Here is a 21,516-nt window from a genome sequence, read left to right as displayed (position 1 = left end):
TGTTAGCCAGGGTGGTCTCAATCTCCTGACCTCGTGATCCACCTGTCTCGGCCTCCCAAAGTGCTGGGATTACAGGCTTGAGCCACCACGCCCGTCCTCTTTTTCATTTTAGAGGAGGGAGGGAAAATGGAAGACACAAGAGGAAAGACAAGACACCCCTAATGGGATATTTCATGAGGGAAACTTGAGAGCAAGTGGTTTGGAATGGCTAATGTACAAATTAGAATCCAGAGTATATTCCAATATTCAGGGGTAAACACAACTAGAGCACCCACATCCTTTTGATTTGTTAATTAACTGGCAAATATTTGTGGCACTATCATATGTGTGGTGTTATGGAGGCTGTAAGTATCTTCAAACCAGGCTCATCCTGTGGGGTACATCCGGGTCAACCAGGTGTTCTTGTGAAGAGATAAGCACACAAGATATGTGTCTAGGCCCTGGGCAAACACAGGTAAAGAAGACAGGCCTGTGAAGGGAGCTATTGTGCAGACAGGAGAGGCCACGGGTACCTCCTCAGAGAGGAAGCGATGTCCTCGGGTCCACACACATCGTCAGATGGGTCCAATCTGAAGCTAGCCTGGAAGTATTCCAGTCCCATGGGGTGTGGGAAGGGAAAGGGGCCTGTCTTAGTCAGTTTGGGCTGCTATAACAAAATACCTTAGACTGGGTACTTTATAAACAAAAGAACTTTATTGCTCACAGCTCTAGAGGTGGTGAAGTCCAAAATTAAGATGCCAGCAGATTCAGTGTCTGGCAAGGGCTTGCTGTCTGCTTCAAAGATGGTGCCATGCCTTCTTGCTGTGCCCTCATGTGGCCAGGAAGCTCCGTTGAGCCTCTTTTTATTTATTTATTTATTTTTATTTTTTTAATTAAAAAAAATATTTTTGAGATGGAGTCTCGCTCTGTCGCCCAGGCTGGAGTGCAACGGCACGATCTCAGCTCACTGCAACCTCCACCTCCCGGGTTCAAGCAATTCTCCTGCCTCAGCCTCCTGAGTAGCTGGGATTACAAGTGTGTGCCACCACACTCAGCTAATTTTTGTATTTTTTAGTAGAGATGGGGTTTCACTATGTTGGCCAGGCTGGTCTCGAACTCCTAACCTCAGGTGATGCACCCGTCTTGGCCTCCCAAAGTGCTGGGATTACAGGCATGAGCCACCGTGCCAGGCTGGAGCCTCTTTGTATAGGAGCACTAATCCCATTCATGAAGGTGGAGCCCTTATGACAATCACTTCCAGTGACCTCACCTCTTACTACTATCATATTGGGTGTTAAGTTCCAACATGAGAATTTTAGGGGGATACCAACATTCTGACCATAGCTGGGCTTCAGGCCCGAGTCCCATGAAGGGCTCTTGTTATTTAACTTCTTGTCATTTCTATGACTGACCTGGCTTCTCCTTCTTAAAATTTTCAGGCAGCAACATCACAGATGCTTTCCAAATCCAGAGGAAGTGTGAGCCCAAAGGACCCTTGGTAAGAATTGAGGGTGAGCTGTGGAGAGACCGTTGCAGCTGTTAGGAGAGAAAGGTTACATGCTGCTGAAACTGGGCAGCAGGCACTTGGTGTTTTTGGCTCTGGGGTCAGCAGCTAATGGGATTGTGGAGTCATAGCCATTCTGGACATGTGAATGACAGCAGAAACAATTTTTCTATTTGAAATTGAGCTCCTGCACTGGGGTGGAACAGACTGGGGACCAACATGAATGGCCTGTTGTTACACATCAGGTTCTGTGCTTCTGCATCCTGGTCTCCTCTGGTCCTCAGGGCAACTCTCATAAGTGGGCTTATTGTCTCCATTTTTATTGAGGCTTAGGGAACCTATGTGGTCTTATTGTCTCCATTTGAGGCTCAGGCAACCTATGTCACTTGCCAGGGTCATATAGCCAGTGAGTGGCTAGGCCAGGATCTGAGTTCAAATCTGTGTTAAGTGACTCTTTGTGAGCTTCTCCACCTTTAAAGTATTTACAAATCACTTGGGGATCTTATTAATCCTCACGTGATTCATAAACACAGCAAATTTTGATCTGCTTGGTCTGGGCTGGGGCCCGAGATTCTCATTTCCTTTTTTTTTTGAGACAGAGTCTTGCTCTGTTGCCCAGGCTGGAGCACAGTGGTGCCATCTGGGCTCTCTGCAACCTCTGCCTCCTGGTTCAGTGATTCTTGTGCCTCAGCCCCCCAAGTAGCTGGGATTACAGGTGTGTACCACCACGCCCAGCTAATTTTTTTTGTATTTTTAATAGAGATGAAGTTTTACCATGTTGGCCAGGCTTGTCTCAAACTCCTGAGCTCAAATGATCCCACTTTGGCCTCCCAAAGGGCTGGGATTACAGGTGTGAGTCACTGTGCCTGGCCCTGAGATTCTTATTTTTAATAAACAGCCAGGTGGCTTTGAGGATGTAGGTTTGCTGACCACGCCGAATTGCAGGGCTTCATGGCACACAGTGTAGGCTGCTAGGAGGAGGGGATGGTGGCAAGATGCAGGTGGTTGTAAACCATCTGTCAGTCCTTCTGTCTCTGTTCTTCCAGTCTTTGGCTGAAGTTGCTGTTCTTGTTGTCACTCAGCCCAGTTTAAGGGGTTAATATCCTGTGCCTTCTCTGCACCAGGTCAGACTGCCCCACCTGTGTACAAGCCTGATTTATAAAACAACCTTTTCTGAGTCCAGTCTCTGCATAGACTTTGGGTGGAGCTTATTTCCTGGAACCTAAAACAAGAAGTGCCCACGAGAAGGTCCAGATTTCTTTTGTGTTCTCTAGACCAAGGCTTGGCAGGGCAATGCCTGAGAAAAACATGAAGTGTTTGAGGCCTGCTTTGCAGAATACTGGAACAAGTCTACCTCGTTATACATCAACCTGAGATCTGAAAATCTGGATTCATACAAGGGGTGAACTTGGAGCTATTATTCTTTTCTTTCTTTTCTTTTTTCTGAGACAGAGTCTCACTCTGTCGCCAGGCTGGAGTGCAGTGGTGCAATCTCGGCTCATTGCATCCTCCACCTCCCGAGTTCAAGCGATTCCCCTGCCTCAGCCTCCCGATAGCTGGGACTACAGGGGCACACCACCACACCCAGATAATTTTCCTATTTTTAGTAGAGATGGGGTTTCACCATGTTGGCGGGGAGGGTCTCAATCTCTCGACCTCGTGATCCGCCCACCTTGGCCTCCCAAAGTGCTGGGATTACAGGTGTGAGCCGCCGTGCCCGGCCTGGAGCTGTTATTCTATAAAACTATTTTGCTATACAGTTTCTTTGCCCAATAAGACTTTCCTACTGTGTTTAAACAGGGGATCAGCTATCTAAATTTTAATGTAGGCACCACTTTTCAGGAATACTTACATTGTGTAAGATGAGATCTCACTTTAGGCTGGAACCTGAGGACTGAACATAGGCATTGCTGGTATTGGAAGTGCTCATTGGTACCCCAACTCTGGGTTAGGCAGTGCCTGTCAACCCCTTTTCCACCTCTCATAGATGGGGCATTGCAGGGAAGCCCTGGCATTGGAAGGTCATAAGTCTATCCTAAGGGCCACATTCTTTTTTTGTTTTAGATCAATTCTGAATTCTATACTGGCTGGCTAGACCACTGGGGCCAACCTCACTCCACAATCAAGACTGAAGTGGTGGCTTCCTCCCTGCACGATATACTTGCCCGTGGGGCGAGTGTGAACTTGTGAGTGTTCCTTGCCTGAGGGGAGGGCGCCCTCAGTAGCTGTGAGCTCACAGTAAAGTACTGTGTTCTTTTGTTTCCTTGTAGGTACATGTTTATAGGAGGGACTAATTTTGCCTATTGGAATGGTAAGAGCACTTGAACATCTGTAGAAACTTATGCTAGAATGTTTCAGTTGATTAATTTGGGGAGGGGTGTGCCCACAGACAATTTTCTTTTCTTTTTTTTTTGTTTATCCTTTTCTAAATTTTCTTTTTTTTGCTGTTTCGGAGACAGTCTCACTCTGTCACCCAGGCTGGAGTGCAGTGACACAACCTCAACTCACTGAAGCCTCCACCTCCCAGGTTCAAGGGATCCTCCTGCCTCAGCCTCCGAGTAGCTGGGATTACAGGCATGCGCCACCATGCCTGACTAATTTTTTGCATTTTAGTAGAGACGGGGTTTCACCATGTTGGCCAGGCTGGTCTTGAACTCCTGACCTCAAGTGATCGTCCCACTTTGGCCTCCCAAAATGCTAGGATTACAGGTGTGAGCCACCATGCCTGGCCCTACATTTTCTAACATATAAGGATTACCAATATAATTTTTAAAAATAATGTTTCTTTCTTTCTTTTTTTTTTTTTTTTTTTTTGAGACGGAGTCTGGCTCTGTCGCCTGGGCTGGAGTGCAGTGGCCGGATCTCAGCTCACTGCAAGCTCCGCCTCCCGGGTTTACGCCATTCTGCCTCAGCCTCTGGAGTAGCTGGGACTACAGGCGCCCGCCACCTCGCCTGGCTAGTTTTTTTTTTGTATTTTTAGTAGAGACGGGGTTTCGCCGTGTTAGCCAGGATGGTCTCGATCTCCTGACCTCGTGATCCGCCCGTCTCGGCCTCCCAAAGTGCTGGGATTACAGGCTTGAGCCACCGCGCCCGGCCAATGTTTCTTAAATTTTTTTTCTTTTTTTTTTTTTTAGACAGAGTCTCACTCTGTCACCCAGGCTGGAGTGCAGTGGCACAATCTTGGCTCACTGCAAGCTCTGCCTCCTGGGTTCACACCATTCTTCTGCCTCAGCCTCCCTAGTAGCTGGGACTACAGGCACCCGCCACCATGCCTGGCTAATTTTTGTTTTTGTATTTTTAGTAGGGATGGGGTTTCACCATGTTAGACAGGCTGGTCTCGATCTCCTGACCTCATGATTCACCCGCCTCGGCCTCCCAAAGTGCTGGGATTACAGGCGTGAGCCACCACGCCTGGACAAAATAATTCTTAAGGGAAATAAATGTGAGCATTTAGAAGCCTTACTGTTTTAAACCAGGCTAGTTGGGCAGGCTTCAGTCACAGTCTATAACTGTAGCTTATTTGTTCAAATATTCTACTGTGGTATTTTTCTTTTAACGTTTTATTTTGTTGAGGTATAATTTACAAACCATAAAATTTACAGTTTTTAAGTATATGATGCAGTGGTATTTACTGTATTCACAGAGTGGTGTAACCATTACCATTATCTAATTCAGGAACATTTTATCACCCCAAAAAGAAACTCCATACCCATTAGCATTCATTCTATACTCTCCCTCCTCCCAGTCCCTGGAAGTAATATACTTTCTGTCCCCGTGGGTTTGCTGATTCTGAGCATTTCGTATAAATGAACCATGTATATATACCTGTCTGACTTATTTCATTTAGCCCAATGTGTTCAACCTTCGTCCATGTTGTTGCATGTATCAGTGCTTCATTCCTTTTTATTGCTGAATAGTATTCCCTGGTGTAGATGTACAGTATTTTATTTATCCATTCATTGGTTGATGGACATTTGGGTTATTTCCACATTTTGGTTATAGTGTTGCTTTGAACATCAATGTACAAGGATTTGTTTGAATTCCTGTTTCAGTTCCTTTGGGTGTATACCAAGAAGTGGAATGGCTGCGTCATTTGGTAACTCTATGTTTAGAGTTTCAGGAACTGCTATAGTGTTTCCCAAAATGGCCATGCCAGTTTACATTTCTATATTTTTTTTTTGTATAGGAAAAATTATGACAAAATTTTTCTGCAATGTCTTTGATTTTTTTTTTTTTTTTTTTTTTTGTCTTTTTGCAAAGACAAATGATGCTGTACTGGCTTTTCTCTAAGCTTCATTCCCTACCTGTCTCTGTATTTGGATTTTTCTCTCTGAATCATGGAGGATGCCCAGCTGTTGAGTTTTGAAGGCTTAGTTTGGGCCTAAATCTCTCAGGATCTGAAATTGGATACTGTCAGCTCTTAATGAAGTTTCTCCTTTGAACTGCTGTCTTTTTTGCAGGCTGAGATGGGCTAGGAGAAGACATTGCTTACAAGCATTATCAATTTTAATACTATTATTAGAGCCAAGAAATGAAGATATTGCAAAACTCAAATGTCACTGCATATAAGATAATAGCATGCCCGAGGCCTGTCTGGGGTGGTGAGGGGAAGGAGAGCATCAGGATAAATAGCTAATGCATGCGGGGCTTAATACCTAGGTGACCAGGCTGGGTGCAGTGGCTCACACCTGTAATCCCAGCAGTTTGGGAGGCCGAGGTGGGTGGATCACGAGATCAGGAGTTTGAGACCAGCCTGGCCAACATAGTGAAACCCCATCTCTACTAAAGATACAAAAAATTACCCAGTTGTGGTGGCGCTCACCTGTAATCCCAGCTACTTGGGAGGCTGAGGCAGGAGAATCACTTGAACCCTGGTGGCGGAGGTTACAGTGAACCAAGATCATGCCATTGTACTCCAGCCTGGGTGACCGGGCGAGACTTTGTCTCAAAAAAAAAAAAAAACCCAGGTGACCAGTTGATAGGTGTGGCAAACCACCATGGCACACATTTACCTATGTAACAAACCTACACATCCTGCACATATATCCCAGAGCTTAAAATTAAATTAAATTTTAAAAAAAGAAAAGATAATAGTGTGCCAAGGTTGGTCATTGATATTTTAGATCATCCCTGTGTGTTCATCTTATGAGAAACAGTTGAGACCTGGTGGGTACCTTTTTCATTCAGTAGATGGGGATTCCCCCTAGCTGCCATTGATGGGCTCGAGACCAATCATCCAATCCAGGAAAAAAGACATCATTTTTGGAGCTTTATGGTTCATGACACAGATTTTAAAAAATCTTACTGTTATACTTAACACATTCATCTTAGAAAAAAATTGTACATTATAGAAACTCTCAGAACAGAGGAGTTGTCCTTAATCCTCTTCCCTGCCCCTCCCTCTGCCATAATCCATAGAATTCCCCTTTCTTCCTCTGTTGTCTTATTCAGCCTGCATATTAGCCTCGTCTTAATTAGAGATTATCAACACCACTTTACAGATAAGAATAACCGAATGCAAAAAAAAAGTCCACACGTTTTCTGTTCAGCTGGCAAGGGGTGGAGCTTGGACTGGAATTCAGGTAGTGGTGAGCCAGAGTCACTGCCCTTTGGATCACCCTTTGCACCCTGGAACCCCTGAGCCAGCCCCCACACCCGCCCCTCTGTGTTCTGCCAAGCCTGTCTGAAGCTGCCTTTTTGCCCTGTCTCTTTGAGGAAGTGAGAGAAAGCCAGTCTGTACTTAGCAACTGTTCTTCAGGCCAGCTTCCCAGAGGAGAGCAGGGAGAGAAAACCATGGGGAGTGGGAAGCTCACTGCCCATCCCACCCACAGGAACATGCACCTGCCTGTGCAGGTGTGTGTCTCCTTCCTCCATGCCTGTGTGTGTCCAGAGCTGTGTGATGGCTGCCTGCAGGGTCCAGGCGCTCCTGTACTTCTCACACAATGTGGAATGTTGGTGAATGCAAAGTCTCACCATTTCTTTTGCCTTCACACCTCACACCCTCTTAGGTGGCCAGAGGAGGCTTGAATCTGCACCATTTCTCTGCGATGCTGCCCTATGGTGGTCTAAAAACACCCAAAGTAAGATTCTGCCAGTAGAACTAGAACAAAGACTTAGTCTTCCAGTCCATCCTTAAACCCACCAGACAGCTTCCCAGCCTGGGCTCCCTCGGCCTGTAAAGTGTGCTTCTGGAGGTCATACTTTCCCAACTCAACCTGGCAACCCCCTCCATGCCGGGCTCTGGCTGAGGACTCAAGGGCAACTGAGGCAGTCTCTGCCCCTCAGGTGCAAGCAGTGTAGTGTGGAGAGAGACATACAAGTGAGAAACACAGCGCAGCATGGGTGGCTACCACATTAGAAGCAGACGAGGGCCACAAAGAAGGTGAGTTCCTTGCAGCAACGGATGTGGGTTTTTTTTTTCTTTGTGTCTCACAGGAAGGGATGTGTTTTAACCTATGCATCCCTTAAGGCGGGCAGACCTGTTGACTGTGAGCTGTCTCTGATTACTGAGAAATGGGGGAAATGGTATGACTAGATCAATTCAGTTGGTTGAGTGGTCCAGATCTTTCCAAGTTTAGATTCTGTGCAGAGAACTAATGAAAAGGTCTTTGGAGCTGACCTGTTTGATCTGATCCTCAGCCTTGCTCATCTGTCACCTCCACCATCAGTAGGTCACCCAGGGTGGCTCCATCATTGGTGAGCCACATCCAAGGAATGTATTACTAAGCCTAGGTAAGCTATCATGTTTTGTGCCTCACTGATGTACAAATTAGGTTGGACAAAAGACTATTCCTAAAATAACTTCACTGTCACACACGTGCATTGCAATATGCTGTCTGAAGTAGAGGAGGACGGCACAAAGCCTTGCTGGTCTATGGATGACAGTATCAGCATCACCTAGACGCCTGTTAGAAGTGCAGTCTCAGGCCCCACTCTGGACGTGCTGAATCAGAATCTCTGGGATGGGGCTTAGGAATCTGTTTTAACAGGCTCTCCGTGTGACACTTAAGCACGGTAAGTTTTTGAAGTACCGCCCAATATTGCAGACAACCTCATACCTGTGAACATCATCCCTGACAAGGTCGGGATCCTCTGGTCTAGATCCCGCCCCTTGCACAGTAATTGCAGGAGTATTCGTTTTTCTAGTCCTTTTGTGTACTCAGTATTGGCACTATCCTTTGGCCTTTGTTGTAGGTCAAGTTCCCAGGGAAACAGACTCCGAGATGACCTGGCGGAAAGCTTATTGAGTGTGCTCTCTGGAACAATGCCTGTAAGATAAAGAGGGAGAAGTGGGGCTATGATACAGCTTCACAAGTGGCCTCAACCAATCTTAGAGGGAGCTCTGCAGCTGGGATGGCTGTTTGAGGCACATTGGTCAGTTGTTGGGTGTGGGCTATCCCTAAGGGTTGTAACCTTGGGTGAGGCAGCTCAGCAGAGGCCAGCACCCAGAGACGGACACATCTGAGAAATGTCAGCAGACAACAACCCTAGCTGCTGGGAGAATGAGCAAGTGCCCTGGTTCTAAAGGGGGATCCAGGAGGTGCACCACAGCCCCATCGACAGTCTTCGATGCAACAGAGGCCCTCGGATTACGTTTGAACCTCTGTGGCTGATGTGGGTCTGCCGTCATCTCCCTCTGTGTTTGGTTTAATAAGCCCTCGGTTTTCTGCTGACCCATGGCCTAGTCATCTGTATCTTCACCACTGAGCTTTTCTCAGCCACAGCTTGAGGACATGAAAAAGTTCAGAGTCGACAGGATGAACAGTCGGAGATGGGGGTCACATCACGAGCCCTGCCATTACTGGTTGTGAGGTGTTAGCAGATTTTTGTGGGGAGCTTCAGATTCCCTGCTTGTCCAGTGAGGGTGATGCCTGTGAGAATCACAGCTGTGGACTTCTGTAGAGAGTGGATGGAAAGCGTGCTTCGTAAACTCGAAGGTGCCTGGTAAGTGCTGCCTTTAGAAAGAAACTCCTTCCTCTAAACCTTGCATCCTGAGGGCCACATCTGTGTCTCCCAACAACTGGTTTTAACGTGTCTTCTAGTTTTCTCTCTCCACAGTGCTGAGCTCATGGATCCCAAAGAACTTGTCCCAGAGCTGGGCCATCAGTAATAACTAGTGGCACATTTTTGTCTTCTAGGGGCCAACTCACCCTATGCAGCACAGCCCACCAGCTACGACTACGATGCCCCGCTGAGTGAGGCCGGGGACCTCACCGAGAAGTATTTTGCTCTGCGAGACGTTATCCAGAAGGTGGGTGCTCTGTATGAGCTGTGGTGGGCTGATCTTGGACAGAGCCTTTCTTGAACTCACTGTGGCTCTGTGGACAACTTCCCGCCTGGAGCCCTCCTGTTTAAAAGGTTGGATGAAGGGAGGCATCAGCTAGCCTTGGGTTTGCATCTTGTACCCACGTGATTAAGAATGAGTCTATGAGCAAATCAGTCTACTGATTATTAATTTGTACAACTGGGATTACAGCATCTGGTTGTGTTGTAAAGATTGAAAAGAATGTATGTAAGCCATCCAGGACAGTTCCTGACACATACATGTCTAATAAGTGGTAGCTGTTAACTATTATTTATTTATCTTACATGTAAGAAAATGTGTGTCTACTTAAATAGCTGATGTACATAGGAAAACAAATCTTCAGACACTGTGAAGCATGGTGCAGATGTCAGCTGTCAGTGAAGCTTCATTTTTCTATTTGGAGCAAGTGATTGCTGTTTCCTTCTGGACTGCACCTGAACTGCTTAGTCCTGCTAGCATTGTAACATTTTGAGGCACCTAATGCACCTAGGTGGGGTTTCCTGTCTCTGCTGTGGGTTAAAAGAAAAAACCCACAGTTTTTCTGCTCAGTCACCTGAGTTTTGAAGTTAAAAAACAAAGGTTTTCTGCCTATAAATGGTATGGGTTTTTTTGTTTGTTTGTGTAAGTATGATGTCGTCTTAATTTTAAGCATGTGTTAAAATGAGTATTACAAATTTTTTAAGGTAAACAATATAATCTAGACTTACCACACTTATAATTTGTCCATTTCATCTAAATTTTCAGATGTATTGTTAAAATGTTGCTTATGCTATTCCCTTATTATGGGTTTAACCTCCACAGAATTTATAGTAATGTCTCCCAAGCTCTCTCATATGTTTGTTCTGTTTTTGAAGCTTTTGGTTCCTATCTTTATTATTTTCTTCCTTTATTTGAAGCTTAGCTTTTTAATGCAGGCTTGCTTCTTTTCTAATATAAATATTTAAGGTTATAAATTTCCTTCAAGTACTGCTGTGGCTTTATCTCGTAAGTTTTGATGTGCAATCTATTTCTTACTGTTTGCTTCTAAATATGTCTATTTTGATTTCTCTTTACCCTTGATATGTGCAGAAGTATGTTTTTTAAATTACTAGAAATAAGTACTTTTCTGGGTTTTTTTTATTTCTAGCCTCTTTGCATTCTGGTTAGAGAATATAATCTGTGTGATACCAATCCCTTGAAAGCTATTGAGCCTAGTCCTAGAGCCTGACATACAGCAATATTAATGGTCAATGTGTGCATAAAAAGAAAGTATATTTTACAGTTGTTGACTGTATTCTACATACACGTTCATCAGATTAAGTTTATTAATGGTGCCATTGATATCTTTGATCTGCTTCCTAATTTTTTGTCAGATCAGTCTACTATTTATTGAGAGTTGTCCCCATGTATTTCCCCTTGTAGCTCTGCCAGTTCTGAGGTTATGTTATTAGGTGGGCAAATTGAGAATTAAATCCTTCAGCACTTAATAGTAAAGGGATTATATAACCCCCTGTTTCTAATAAGGCTTTTTGCCTGGAACCTTTTTGTTTGTTTGTTTGTTTGTTTGTCTGTCTGTTATTCATTAACACCGTTTACCTGCATACTTTTGCTTGGTATTTTTCTGAAATATCTTTCCCAATGCTTTAATTTCAACCTTTTTATGTCCTTTGTTCTCTTTACATGTATCTCTTATAAATAGGATATAATTGAATTTTTAAAATATCAGTTTGAAATTTCTTGTCTTTTAACTGGTATATTTATGCATTCTCATTCATTGTACTTGATATACATAGATTAATTTCAATTAATTTATAATTTCTGTTTGGTGTTTACCTTTTTGGCTTTTTCTTTCCCTTTATTGCTTTCTTTTAGATTGAGGTTTTTTGTTTGTTTGGTTTTTTTTCCTCTTATTTCTTTCCCCCCTCTTCTACTTCGGAAGTATTCACTGCATTCTAATTTTTTTTAGTGGTTGCCATTTAAGTGTGACATATATACCCCCAGAAGAAAACAACTCATAGGTACACAGCTCAGTGAACTTAGACAAAGGGAGCACAGCCCTGTAACCAACACACATTTCCCCAGAAGCCCCTCTCATGCCCCTCTCTAGTCATTAACACACATACCCATCCCTGAGCTCACGGCTGGCCTCACCTCTATCGCCAGAAGTTCGTTTTGCTTGTTTTTAGGCAGCAAGTTCCTACAGTATACACTCCTGTGTCTGGCTGTCTTGTAATAGTTTAAAATTAGTCAATGTCTTTACTTTCTCCCTATTGCATCCCTCTTTAACTTACTGTAACTCCAGTTACACCCCTCTTGATTTGTATGTTATTATTGTCAGATATTTTAATTCTCTGGGTTTAGTGTTCATGTATTTTAGTTCCCTCCTTAAAAAATGAAACCCATGGGGGCATTACTATAATGGCTTCAGATAGTATTTCACTTGACCCACATAGTCCATTTATTTGCAAATGATTTAACAAGTATTTATCAAGTACTCTCCATGCTCCAGGTGCAGTTTTAGCTGCTTGGTGTATGTAGGCTTTCCTGAGAAGGTGGAGCTCGAACAAAAACTTTAAGGTGGTGGTGAGAGGGCCATGTGGGATATCTCCACCAGGACAAGAGCATTCCAGGCAGAATTCAACCAGTGAGAACTTGGGAAGGGATATGGCATTTTTAAAGTCTATCAAGGAGGCCAGTGTGGCTGGAACCCAGTAGATGAAGAGGTGAGAAGTAGGAAATGAGGTCAAGGAGATAGATGGGGAACTGATCACATGGGGCATTACAAGCCATCATAAGACTTTGGCTTTTACTCTGAATGAAATGGGAATCCATTGAGGAGTTGAGCAGAACCATTGTTAAAGCATTCCATTAAAGCAGAATGCGGCTGCTGTTTTGAGACTAGACCCTGGGAGGTGCGGCAAAGGTAGAGTAGGAAGACCAGTTAGAAGGCTTTTGCAGCCATCTCAGTGAGAGGTGATTGTGGCTTGTGAAGGTCGTAGAAACTAGGCAGTTTCAGAATATATTATGAAACTAGTGCTAATATAATTTTTAGATGGGGAGTATGAAAGAAAAGAGAGACAGGTGACTCTAAAGTGTTTTAAATGGCAACTCGAAGGACGCAGTTACCATTTATGTGGGGGAAGATCAGGAGTTCAGTTTTGGCTGTGCAAAGTTAGACTTGTCTAGTATATGTCCTAGTGGAGATGTAGAGTGGGCAGTGGATATATGAATGCACAGTTTGAGACAAAGGTCTGGTACCTTTGTCCCAGGACCACACTTCCTTTATCTTTTGTTCCTTCTTGCAGCTCAGTCTTTCCATCTGAGGTCACCCTTCTTCTGCCTGAAGTATATTCTTTAGAATTTCATTTAGTGAGCAAATTATATTAATTCTTCTTTGTCTGAAAATTGTTTTTCACCCTTATTTTCAAAATGCAGTTTTTCTTTTATTCTTCTTCTTGTTTATTTATTTTTTGTTTGTTTTTTGTTTTTTTTGTTTTTGTAAGGCAGAGTCTCACTCTGTCGCCCAGACTGAGTGCAGTGGTGAGATCTTGGCTCACGGCCCTCTTCTGCCTCCCAGCTTCAAGTGATTCTCATGCCTCAGCCTCCCAAGTAACTGGGATTACAGGTGTGCATCATCACACCTGGCTAATATTTATATTTTTAGTAGAGATGGGGTTTCACCATGTTGGCCAGGCTGGTCTTGAACTTCTGACCTCAGATGATCCACCTGCCTCAGCCTCCCAAAGTGCTGGGATTACAGGTGTGAGCCACCATGCCTGGCCTCAAAATGTAGTTTTTCTAGACTGACAGTTTTCTCTCAGCATACTGACTTCGGGCCTCTATTGTTGCTGGTGAGAAATCAGTTTGCTATATACTCTGTCACTCTTCTGAAGATAATCTGTCTTTCCTCTTGGACAGCTTCTGAGATTTTCTCTTTATATTTGATGCTGTATAGTTTCTCTGTGATGAATCTAAGTGTGACTTTCTTTTCGTTTCTTTCTTTTCTTTCGTTTGGTAGTTTTGGAACTTGTGGCTTGGTATCTTTTTTCACTAGTCCTAAAAAGTTTACGCCATTATGTCTTCAAATATTTATTTCTATTAGATAATTTGTTAGAACTTCTGATTCTAGCCTCCACGGCTTGTAATCTCTTTTTCTCCGTACGGCATTCTGATTATCTTCAAATATGTTCTTCAATTGTTGTTTTCTTTTTAGCAGCTATAAATTCTGAGATTAAAACCTTTCCATTGAGTTATTAAGGTTTTTTTTTGTTTTTTTTTTTTGAGAGGGAGTCTGGCTCTGTCGCCCAGGCTGGAGTGCAGTGACCCGACCTCAGCTCACTGCAAGCTCCGCCTCCCGGGTTTACGCCATTCTCCTGACTCAGCCTTCGGAGTAGCTGGGACTACAGGCGCCCGCCACCTCGCCCGGCTAGTTTTTTGTATTTTTTTTAGTAAAGACGGGGTTTCACTGTGTTAGCCAGGATGGTCTCGATCTCCTGACCTTGTGATCCACCCGTCTCGGCCTCCCAAAGTGCTGGGATTACAGGCTTGAGCCACCACGCCCGGCCATATTTTTCATTCTATAAGTTCACATTGGCAGTTCGAGTTTTACTCAGCCATTTTTAAATTCTCTTGCTTTTTCCTTATGTATACATGTTCTTCTTTTATTTCTTTAAACATACTAGAGATACTTCTGTTATATATCTCTATTTGATCATTTGAGTATGTAGAGTCTTTCTGTGTCTCATTCCGCTTTTTGTTGTTTCTGTGAGCTTTTGCTTATGATGCTTGTTTCTGTGTGTGTATTGTGATTTTGACTGAGCTTAATTTCTTGGAACTTTTTGTAGTTGTTGTTGTTCTTCTTCTTCTTAGAGACAGGGTTTCACTCTGTCGCCCAGGCTGGAGTGCAGTGGTGTAATCAGGGCTCACTGCAACCTCAACCTCCCTGGCTCAAGTGATTCTCCTGCCACAGCCTCCTGAGGATCTGGAACTACAGGCATGTGCCACCATGCCTAGCTTATTTATTTATTTATTTATTTATTTATTTATTTATTTATTTATTTATTTATTTATTGTAGAACGAGGGTCTCACTATGTTGCCTAAGCTGGTATTGAACTCCTGGGCTCACTCGTGGAACTTTTATCTTTTTTTTTTTTTTTTTGAGAGGGAATCTCGCTCTGTCGCCCAGGCTGGAGTGCAGTGGCGCAATCTCGACTCACTCCAAGCTCCGCCTCCCCGGTTCACGCCATTCTCCTGCCTCAGCCTCCCGTGTACCTGGGACTACAGGTGCCCGCCACCGCACCTGGCTAATTTCTTGTATTTTTAGTAGAGACGGGGTTTCACTGTGTTAACCAGGATGGTCTCGATCTCCTGACTTTGTGATCTGCCCGTCTCGGCCTCCCAAAGTGCTGGGATTACAGGCCTGAGCCACCGCGCCCGGCCGGAACTTTTATCTTTAGGAATTATTTGAGATTTGGGGTGAACGTGGGTTCTTCCAGAGAGATTTAGCATTTGCTTCTGGAAGATACCAGGGAACATTACACCTTAAATTAAAATCTTAAATTGAGGGGTTTTTTTGTACTACAGAAGCAGTGTGAATTTTAGCTACAAATATATCTGAGGGCCGACTGTGAATATGAATTTTTGAAGGAGATTTGTTTTCTCCTTATGTATTGCCATGTAACAAAGAACCCCTAAACCTAGTAACTCAACATAACAAATATGTATTATATTACAGTTTCCTAGGATAAAGGATCTAGGAATGGCTTAGATAGATGTTATGTCTAAGCTACTCCTAGGGCTATTTTTTATTTCTATCAGTTTATACAGTTTTAAAAATCAGCATGTTCAAGATGCCATTCCGTATTTGTATGTATGACCTTCATCATTTCTTTTGAAAAATCACCTGTGACTGGTTTTCCTTTGATGGTATAGGTCTTTTTTTCTCCAGTGCTTTTAAGATTTCCTTTTCATCTTTGATTTTTAGGAATTTTCCTATGGTATGCCTATGCATAGTTTTCTTTATATACATCTTGTTTGAGGGTGTTTGAACTTCCTAAATCTATGGCATTACTTCTTTTGTGGATTTTAGAACATTCTTGGCTATTATCTTATCCAATGTTATGTTTACTTCATTCTCCCACCTTGCCTTTCAGAACGCCAGTGTTATGTGTGTTAGACGTTTTTTCCTGTGTTCTGTGTAATTCTTAAGTGCTTCCATTGTTTCTATCGTTTCCCCCCAACATATTTTAGTTTAGATTTTATTCTGACCAATCGTCTAGTTTATTAATCCTCTTTTCAACTGAGTGAAACCCATATTACAGACTCAATTTCAGTGATTGCATTTTTCAGTTCTAGAGTTTCCATTAGATTTTAAAGATTGTTTCCAGTTCTCTGCTGAAATTCCTCATCTTGTTTTGTTGTATGTTTATCAGCATTATTTTAAGCTATTTTCAGATTATTACAATACAATACCATGAAGTCTTACGGGTCTGCTTCAATGGTTTTTTTTTTTTCTGAGACAGAGTCTTGCTCTGTCACCCAGGCTAGAGTGCAGTGGCACAATCTCAGCTCACTGCAACCTCTGCCTCCCGAGTTTAAGTGATTCTCCTGCCTCAGCCTCCTGAGTAGCTGGGATTACAGGCATGCACCACCACGCCTGGCTAATTTTTGTATATTTTTAGTAGAGATGGGGTTTCACCATGTTGGTCAGGCTGGTCTCAAACTCCTGACCTCATGATCTGCCCACTTTGGCCTCCCAAAGTGCTGGGCTTAGAGGCGTGAGCCGCTACGCCCAGCCCTGGCTTTTTTTTTCTATTCGTTTTTGATCAGATAGTGTTGTCTCCTATATGTTGGGTTTTTTCTCATCCAGAAGTCAATCAAACAAAAAAGAAAGAGATAATTTGGCTTATATATGTTTTTTCTTCCAAAAGAGATTTACTTTTACTTCTACCAGGCAGTTAGAGTAGAGAGAGATCATCTTCATGCAATCAGGAGTTAAGCTAATTTGAAAGTGGGCCTCTGTCTTCTTGAGGGTTGGTCTGCTTCTGGTTCACTTTCCTAGGGGTCTCAACTGAGAGCTTGAAGTCTTTACCAGGGTTCCTTCTCCATTCTGATCTCTGAAGTCCCATTTTTATCTTCTCAGCCCTAGAAGACTCCCAGAAGTTGTGTTCAGGTTCTAGCCTCTCAGTTGGCCTTTGTGAATTGGCAAATACCTTGATGGGAAAACTAGTAACAAATATCAGACTTGCATCATGGCATTTTCCATTTTTTTGGAATTGTAACCACTTAATTCCTTTCTGCTTTGGTAGCTTTCTGATGCCTTCAAACAGATATTTTAAAACATCTTGTACAATTGTTCCAGGTGTTTTCCACAGGAAGATTTGTCAACAAAAACCTAGTTTCAGAGATTTACTTACTCCCTAAGAGATTTTCCAGAATTTGCTATCCACAAAGGTGTTAACCTTCAGAGCACAGGGAAAACCTTTCACAAATTATTTTTCTGAGATCTGTGGATCATCCACTTAATCATTATGCAAACATTCAGCACTAGTCTTGCAGATGCTGTGTTAAATGCTAGAGGTGAGCAGTAAATCTACCATGGTCCTATGTTGGAGGGGTTCCCAGAAGAGATCAATTAGAAATTTTTTCTTTAAGCATCCCTCTTACTCCAGAGTTTCTCCAGATAGACTGAAATCATGTTTAAGCAAGTTTTAAAGATATGGCTGATATGTAATTTGTTACCTCTCTCACCAGTCTGGCCTTTTTTTTTTTTTTTTTTTTTTTTTGAGGAGTCACCCAGTATTGTGTGAGAGGTAGAGTCACAGATTGGAGAAGCTTTGGAGAGGGACAGAGCGAAACTTGAGTGTTGACTCCAGTACTCAGTGGGCAAGGTACCCTCCTTCCACGTCTGTGCGATATGGTTAGCACGTCTTCTCAGAGAAGAATACATAGCAGTTATTTTTATTACTGTTTTTCTTCACTTATGTCATTGTAAAATTTCAAACTAGAGTTAAATATTCCTCTGGAAAGTCATGCCTACTTATGCTCAAAGCCTCTGTGGACAGTTCCCTTTAGTAGCTGCAGTAATCACTATTGCTCAATTGCTCCCGAGAAAATCAAGGAGGAAGTAATACTTGGCCATTCTACTAGTTTTTATGTGGTGTCCAGACCCAAAGGGTATCTTGTTACAGAGAGTGTGACATGAGCACTGTAGTTTTTTCTAGATAAGAGTTACTGTTCCATATTTACTTTGGGTGTCTTCTATCAGCCAGGACTACTGATTTACTTGATTTGATTATAACGCCTGTGGACTTATTTCTTTTATAGACTATTGCTTCATTTCACAATCCACTTCAGGTTTATTTATTTTCTCAACAGATTTGTTGAGGTATAATTCACATACATTTCTCCCATTCGAAGTACACCATTCATTGTTTTTTGGTATATTATTAATTTTTTAGGCCAGGCGTGGTGGCTCATGCCTGTAATCCCAGCGCTTTGGGAGGCTGAGGCAGGCAGATCACCTAAGGTCGGGAGTTCAAGACCAGCCTGACCAACATGGTGAAATCCTGTCTCCACTAAAAATACAAAAATTAGCCTGGCATGGTGGTGCACTCCTGTAATCCCAGCTACTCAGGAGACTGGGGCAGGAGAAGTGCTTGAACCTGGGAGTCAGAGGTTGCAGTGACCTGAGATCACACCACTGCATTCCAGCCTGGGCAACAGAGCAAGACTCTGTCTCACAAAAAAAAAAAATTAAATTTTGGTAAAATATATTTAAAACAAAATTTGCTGTTTTAACCATATTTAAATGTAAATTCAGTGCCATTAGTTATATTCACAATGTTATGCAGCCAACACCATTATCTATTTTCAAAACTTTTTCTTCCTTCCGGACAGAAACTCTGTAACCATGAAGCAATGGCTCCTCACCCTCTCCTCAGCTTCTAGTAGCTCCTAGTTTATTTTCTGTCTCTGTGAATTTGCCTATTCTAGATATTTCGTATAAGTGGCGTCATAAAACATTGGTCCTTTTGTGTCTGGCTTAATTCACTTATCACAATGTTTTCAAGGTTCATGTTGTAATGTGTCAGAATTTCATTCCTTTTTATGGCTTAATATTCCACTGTATGCATAGATGTATTTTTAATTATTCATTTTGTTCATCTGGTGATGACCATATTGGTTGTTTCCATCTTTTGGCTATTTGAATAATGCTGCACTGAACATCAGAATACAAGAATCATTATGAATAAGCCTCTGCTTGTCATTCCTCTAGGGACATACCTAGAAGTGAAGTTGCTGGTAGGCTTCTTTTTAGAATTATTTTCTTTCTGAAATAGTGAACTTTCCTAATGTGGAAAAAATCAAATCAAGTTTTACAACACTTATTTACATATGCTTTATTGCATAAAATATCACTTTACCTTTGGCCTCATCATAACAGCCCATGTTTATTCTCTCATACTTCTAGCTACTTCTTCCTGCCATCCCCTATCCCTGAAACTCCACACACTTTTCTTGACCTTCCCTTGCTCTTCTGATCGATGGTGGATAGTCTTACACTATCACCCTCAATCCGTCTGTATGCGGCTGTTTAAGAGGCCCTGCTCTATGAACCAGTGCTGGGACCATTCTCACTGTCCCACTCTGGAACCAGAGCCAGGCAGAAGAATTTTAAACTTTAGTATTGACTGGCCGGGAAGGGATCTTACTTCCAGTCTGATTTGGATCTTTCATGATCTCCAGTTCTCTTTATGCCCTTTGTCATTTCTTCTTCTCACTGTCTAGTATAAACCATCACCCCTTACACTTTATCCTAATGTACAGGAGACACTGTCTCCTACTTCACCAAGAAAATAAATGAATTACACCAAGTTAAGGAGCTTGAATTATAGGTAATGGTGCCTTTGAATTAGTTTAAAGAAGAAAATGATATAATCGGCTGTGCATTTCAAAATGGCTATTGGATGAGACAACAAAAAGGAATGTGTAGTTAGAATGAATCAAGAAATCATTACAAATTCCAAGTGTCTTAGTCAGTTTGAGCTGCAATAACAAAGTACCACAGACTGGGTGGTACTTATTTCTCATGGTTCTGGAGGGTGAAAATGCCAGCATGGTTAGGTTCTGGTGAGGGCCCTCTTCCACACCGCAGAGCACTGACTTCTAAATGTATCCTTAATTATAAAAAGGGGGCTAAAGAGCTCTCTGGGATCTCATTTAAGGTACTAATCCCATCTCAAAGTCCCTACCACATAATACCGTCACCTTAAGAGTTAGAATTTCAACATATGAGTTTTGGGAGGACACAAATGTTCAGTCCATAACAAAAAGATTAAATGATTAAAATAATCACAAATATCACTTTTTTTTTTTGTCTTGAGACAGTGTCTTGTTCTGTTGTCCAGGCTGGAGTGCGGTGGTGCAATCATAGCTCACTGCAGCTTCAAACCCCTGGACTCAAGCAGTCCTCCTGTCTCAGCCTCCTGAGCAGCTAGGGCTACAGGTGTGCACCACCACACCTGACTTTTTAAAAAATTTTTTGTAGCAATGGAGTCTCCCTATGTTGCCTGGGCTGCTCTCGAACTCCTGACCTCAAACAATCCTCCTGCCTTGGCCTCCCAGAGTCCTGGCATTACAGGCATGGGCAATTGTGCCCAGCCTACAACATTTTTTTTAAAACATCATTTGGTTTTATTAACTGCTTGAAACCTCTACCGTTCTTCATTCCTTACCTTTTTTTTTTTTTTTTTTTAATAAGCAATATGTCTTTATTTAGTGACTTTGGAAACAAAGCCTCCCAAATAATTCCTGAACCCAAAGTTACATAAAAACGGCTTAAAATATTTTAAAATAATAGATTTGAACATCATTTGTAGTTTCTGCCTCATAACATGAATGCTTTCAGCTGGACAGTAGATTACAAACCATCTCTGATCATGTTTAGACAGATTAGATGATCAATCTGTGGTTGCATTTGTAATTACCCCTAGGAAACGAATCTTGTTGGAGTTCGGAGCTCCTCACAGTTGCTCAGTCGGAGTTGCCCCAGGATGGGGCAGTCCTGGAGCTGGCAGGTGGAAGGCTCCACCTGTCTTGTCACTGCTTGTTCTGCTGGCCTTCTATGACTGAACCTGGCACAGAGTCCTGGCCCTTGTTAACATCACTGATACACACCCACTGCCCGTCAGCTGACTGCTTCCACAGGGTCACCTTATTGTCTCCACCAGAGATGGCCAAATGTTGGCTGTGATGGACCTGCCCACATGCCACATGACGTCATTGAACTTGTGCAGCAATATGGGAGGCCATATATTTCCCAAGGCACCATCACAGGTCCAAATGAACACACGACCATCCCGGGAGCAGCTGGCCATGGTGCTGGTGGGCAGGCTGATGGAGGGGGCCCAGGCCACATCTCAAACCCAGTCACTGTGTGCTTCCAGCTTCTGCTCCTCCTTCCACTGGCCATCCTTGAAGAGATTGTCACCGCCACCTGATGCAAACTTCTTGACATAATTGGGTTTCTGCCTGGACAGCTGGTCTGTGAGGCTTCCAGGTACAACAGCAGGGGCCCAGCTGACAGCATTGCAGCCAATGGTGTGAGCGTTGTTGATATTCTTCACTTCCCATTGGCCTTCCCCTGTATAAGTCAGCAGGAAGATGGCCCCATCTGAACTCCCACAGGCCAGGATTAGGCAGTAGTCATGGGGGGCCCAGCACAGAGTTCACTGAGGAGTCATATCC

General features: G+C 43.0%; 1 protein-coding gene and 1 pseudogene across 1 annotated transcript in view; one reads left to right on the top strand and one right to left on the bottom strand.

Moving 5' to 3' along the window:
* GLB1 (galactosidase beta 1) overlaps positions 1–21,516 on the top strand; it is a 112,860-nt gene that overhangs the window by 44,347 nt on the left and 46,997 nt on the right. Inside the window, 4 exon segments of the mRNA XM_023214668.2 lie at positions 1,419–1,477; positions 3,548–3,669; positions 3,754–3,794; positions 9,622–9,734. Coding sequence (XP_023070436.1) covers positions 1,419–1,477; positions 3,548–3,669; positions 3,754–3,794; positions 9,622–9,734 — 335 coding nt within the window.
* LOC111544363 lies at positions 20,869–21,513 on the bottom strand (annotated as a pseudogene).

This window comes from Piliocolobus tephrosceles, chromosome 2 (genome assembly GCF_002776525.5).
Source record: "Piliocolobus tephrosceles isolate RC106 chromosome 2, ASM277652v3, whole genome shotgun sequence".
In the NCBI taxonomy this organism is placed as follows: Eukaryota; Metazoa; Chordata; class Mammalia; order Primates; family Cercopithecidae; genus Piliocolobus; species Piliocolobus tephrosceles.
Note: the sequence above shows the minus strand (reverse complement) of the source record. Positions and strands in the feature narration are given on the sequence as shown.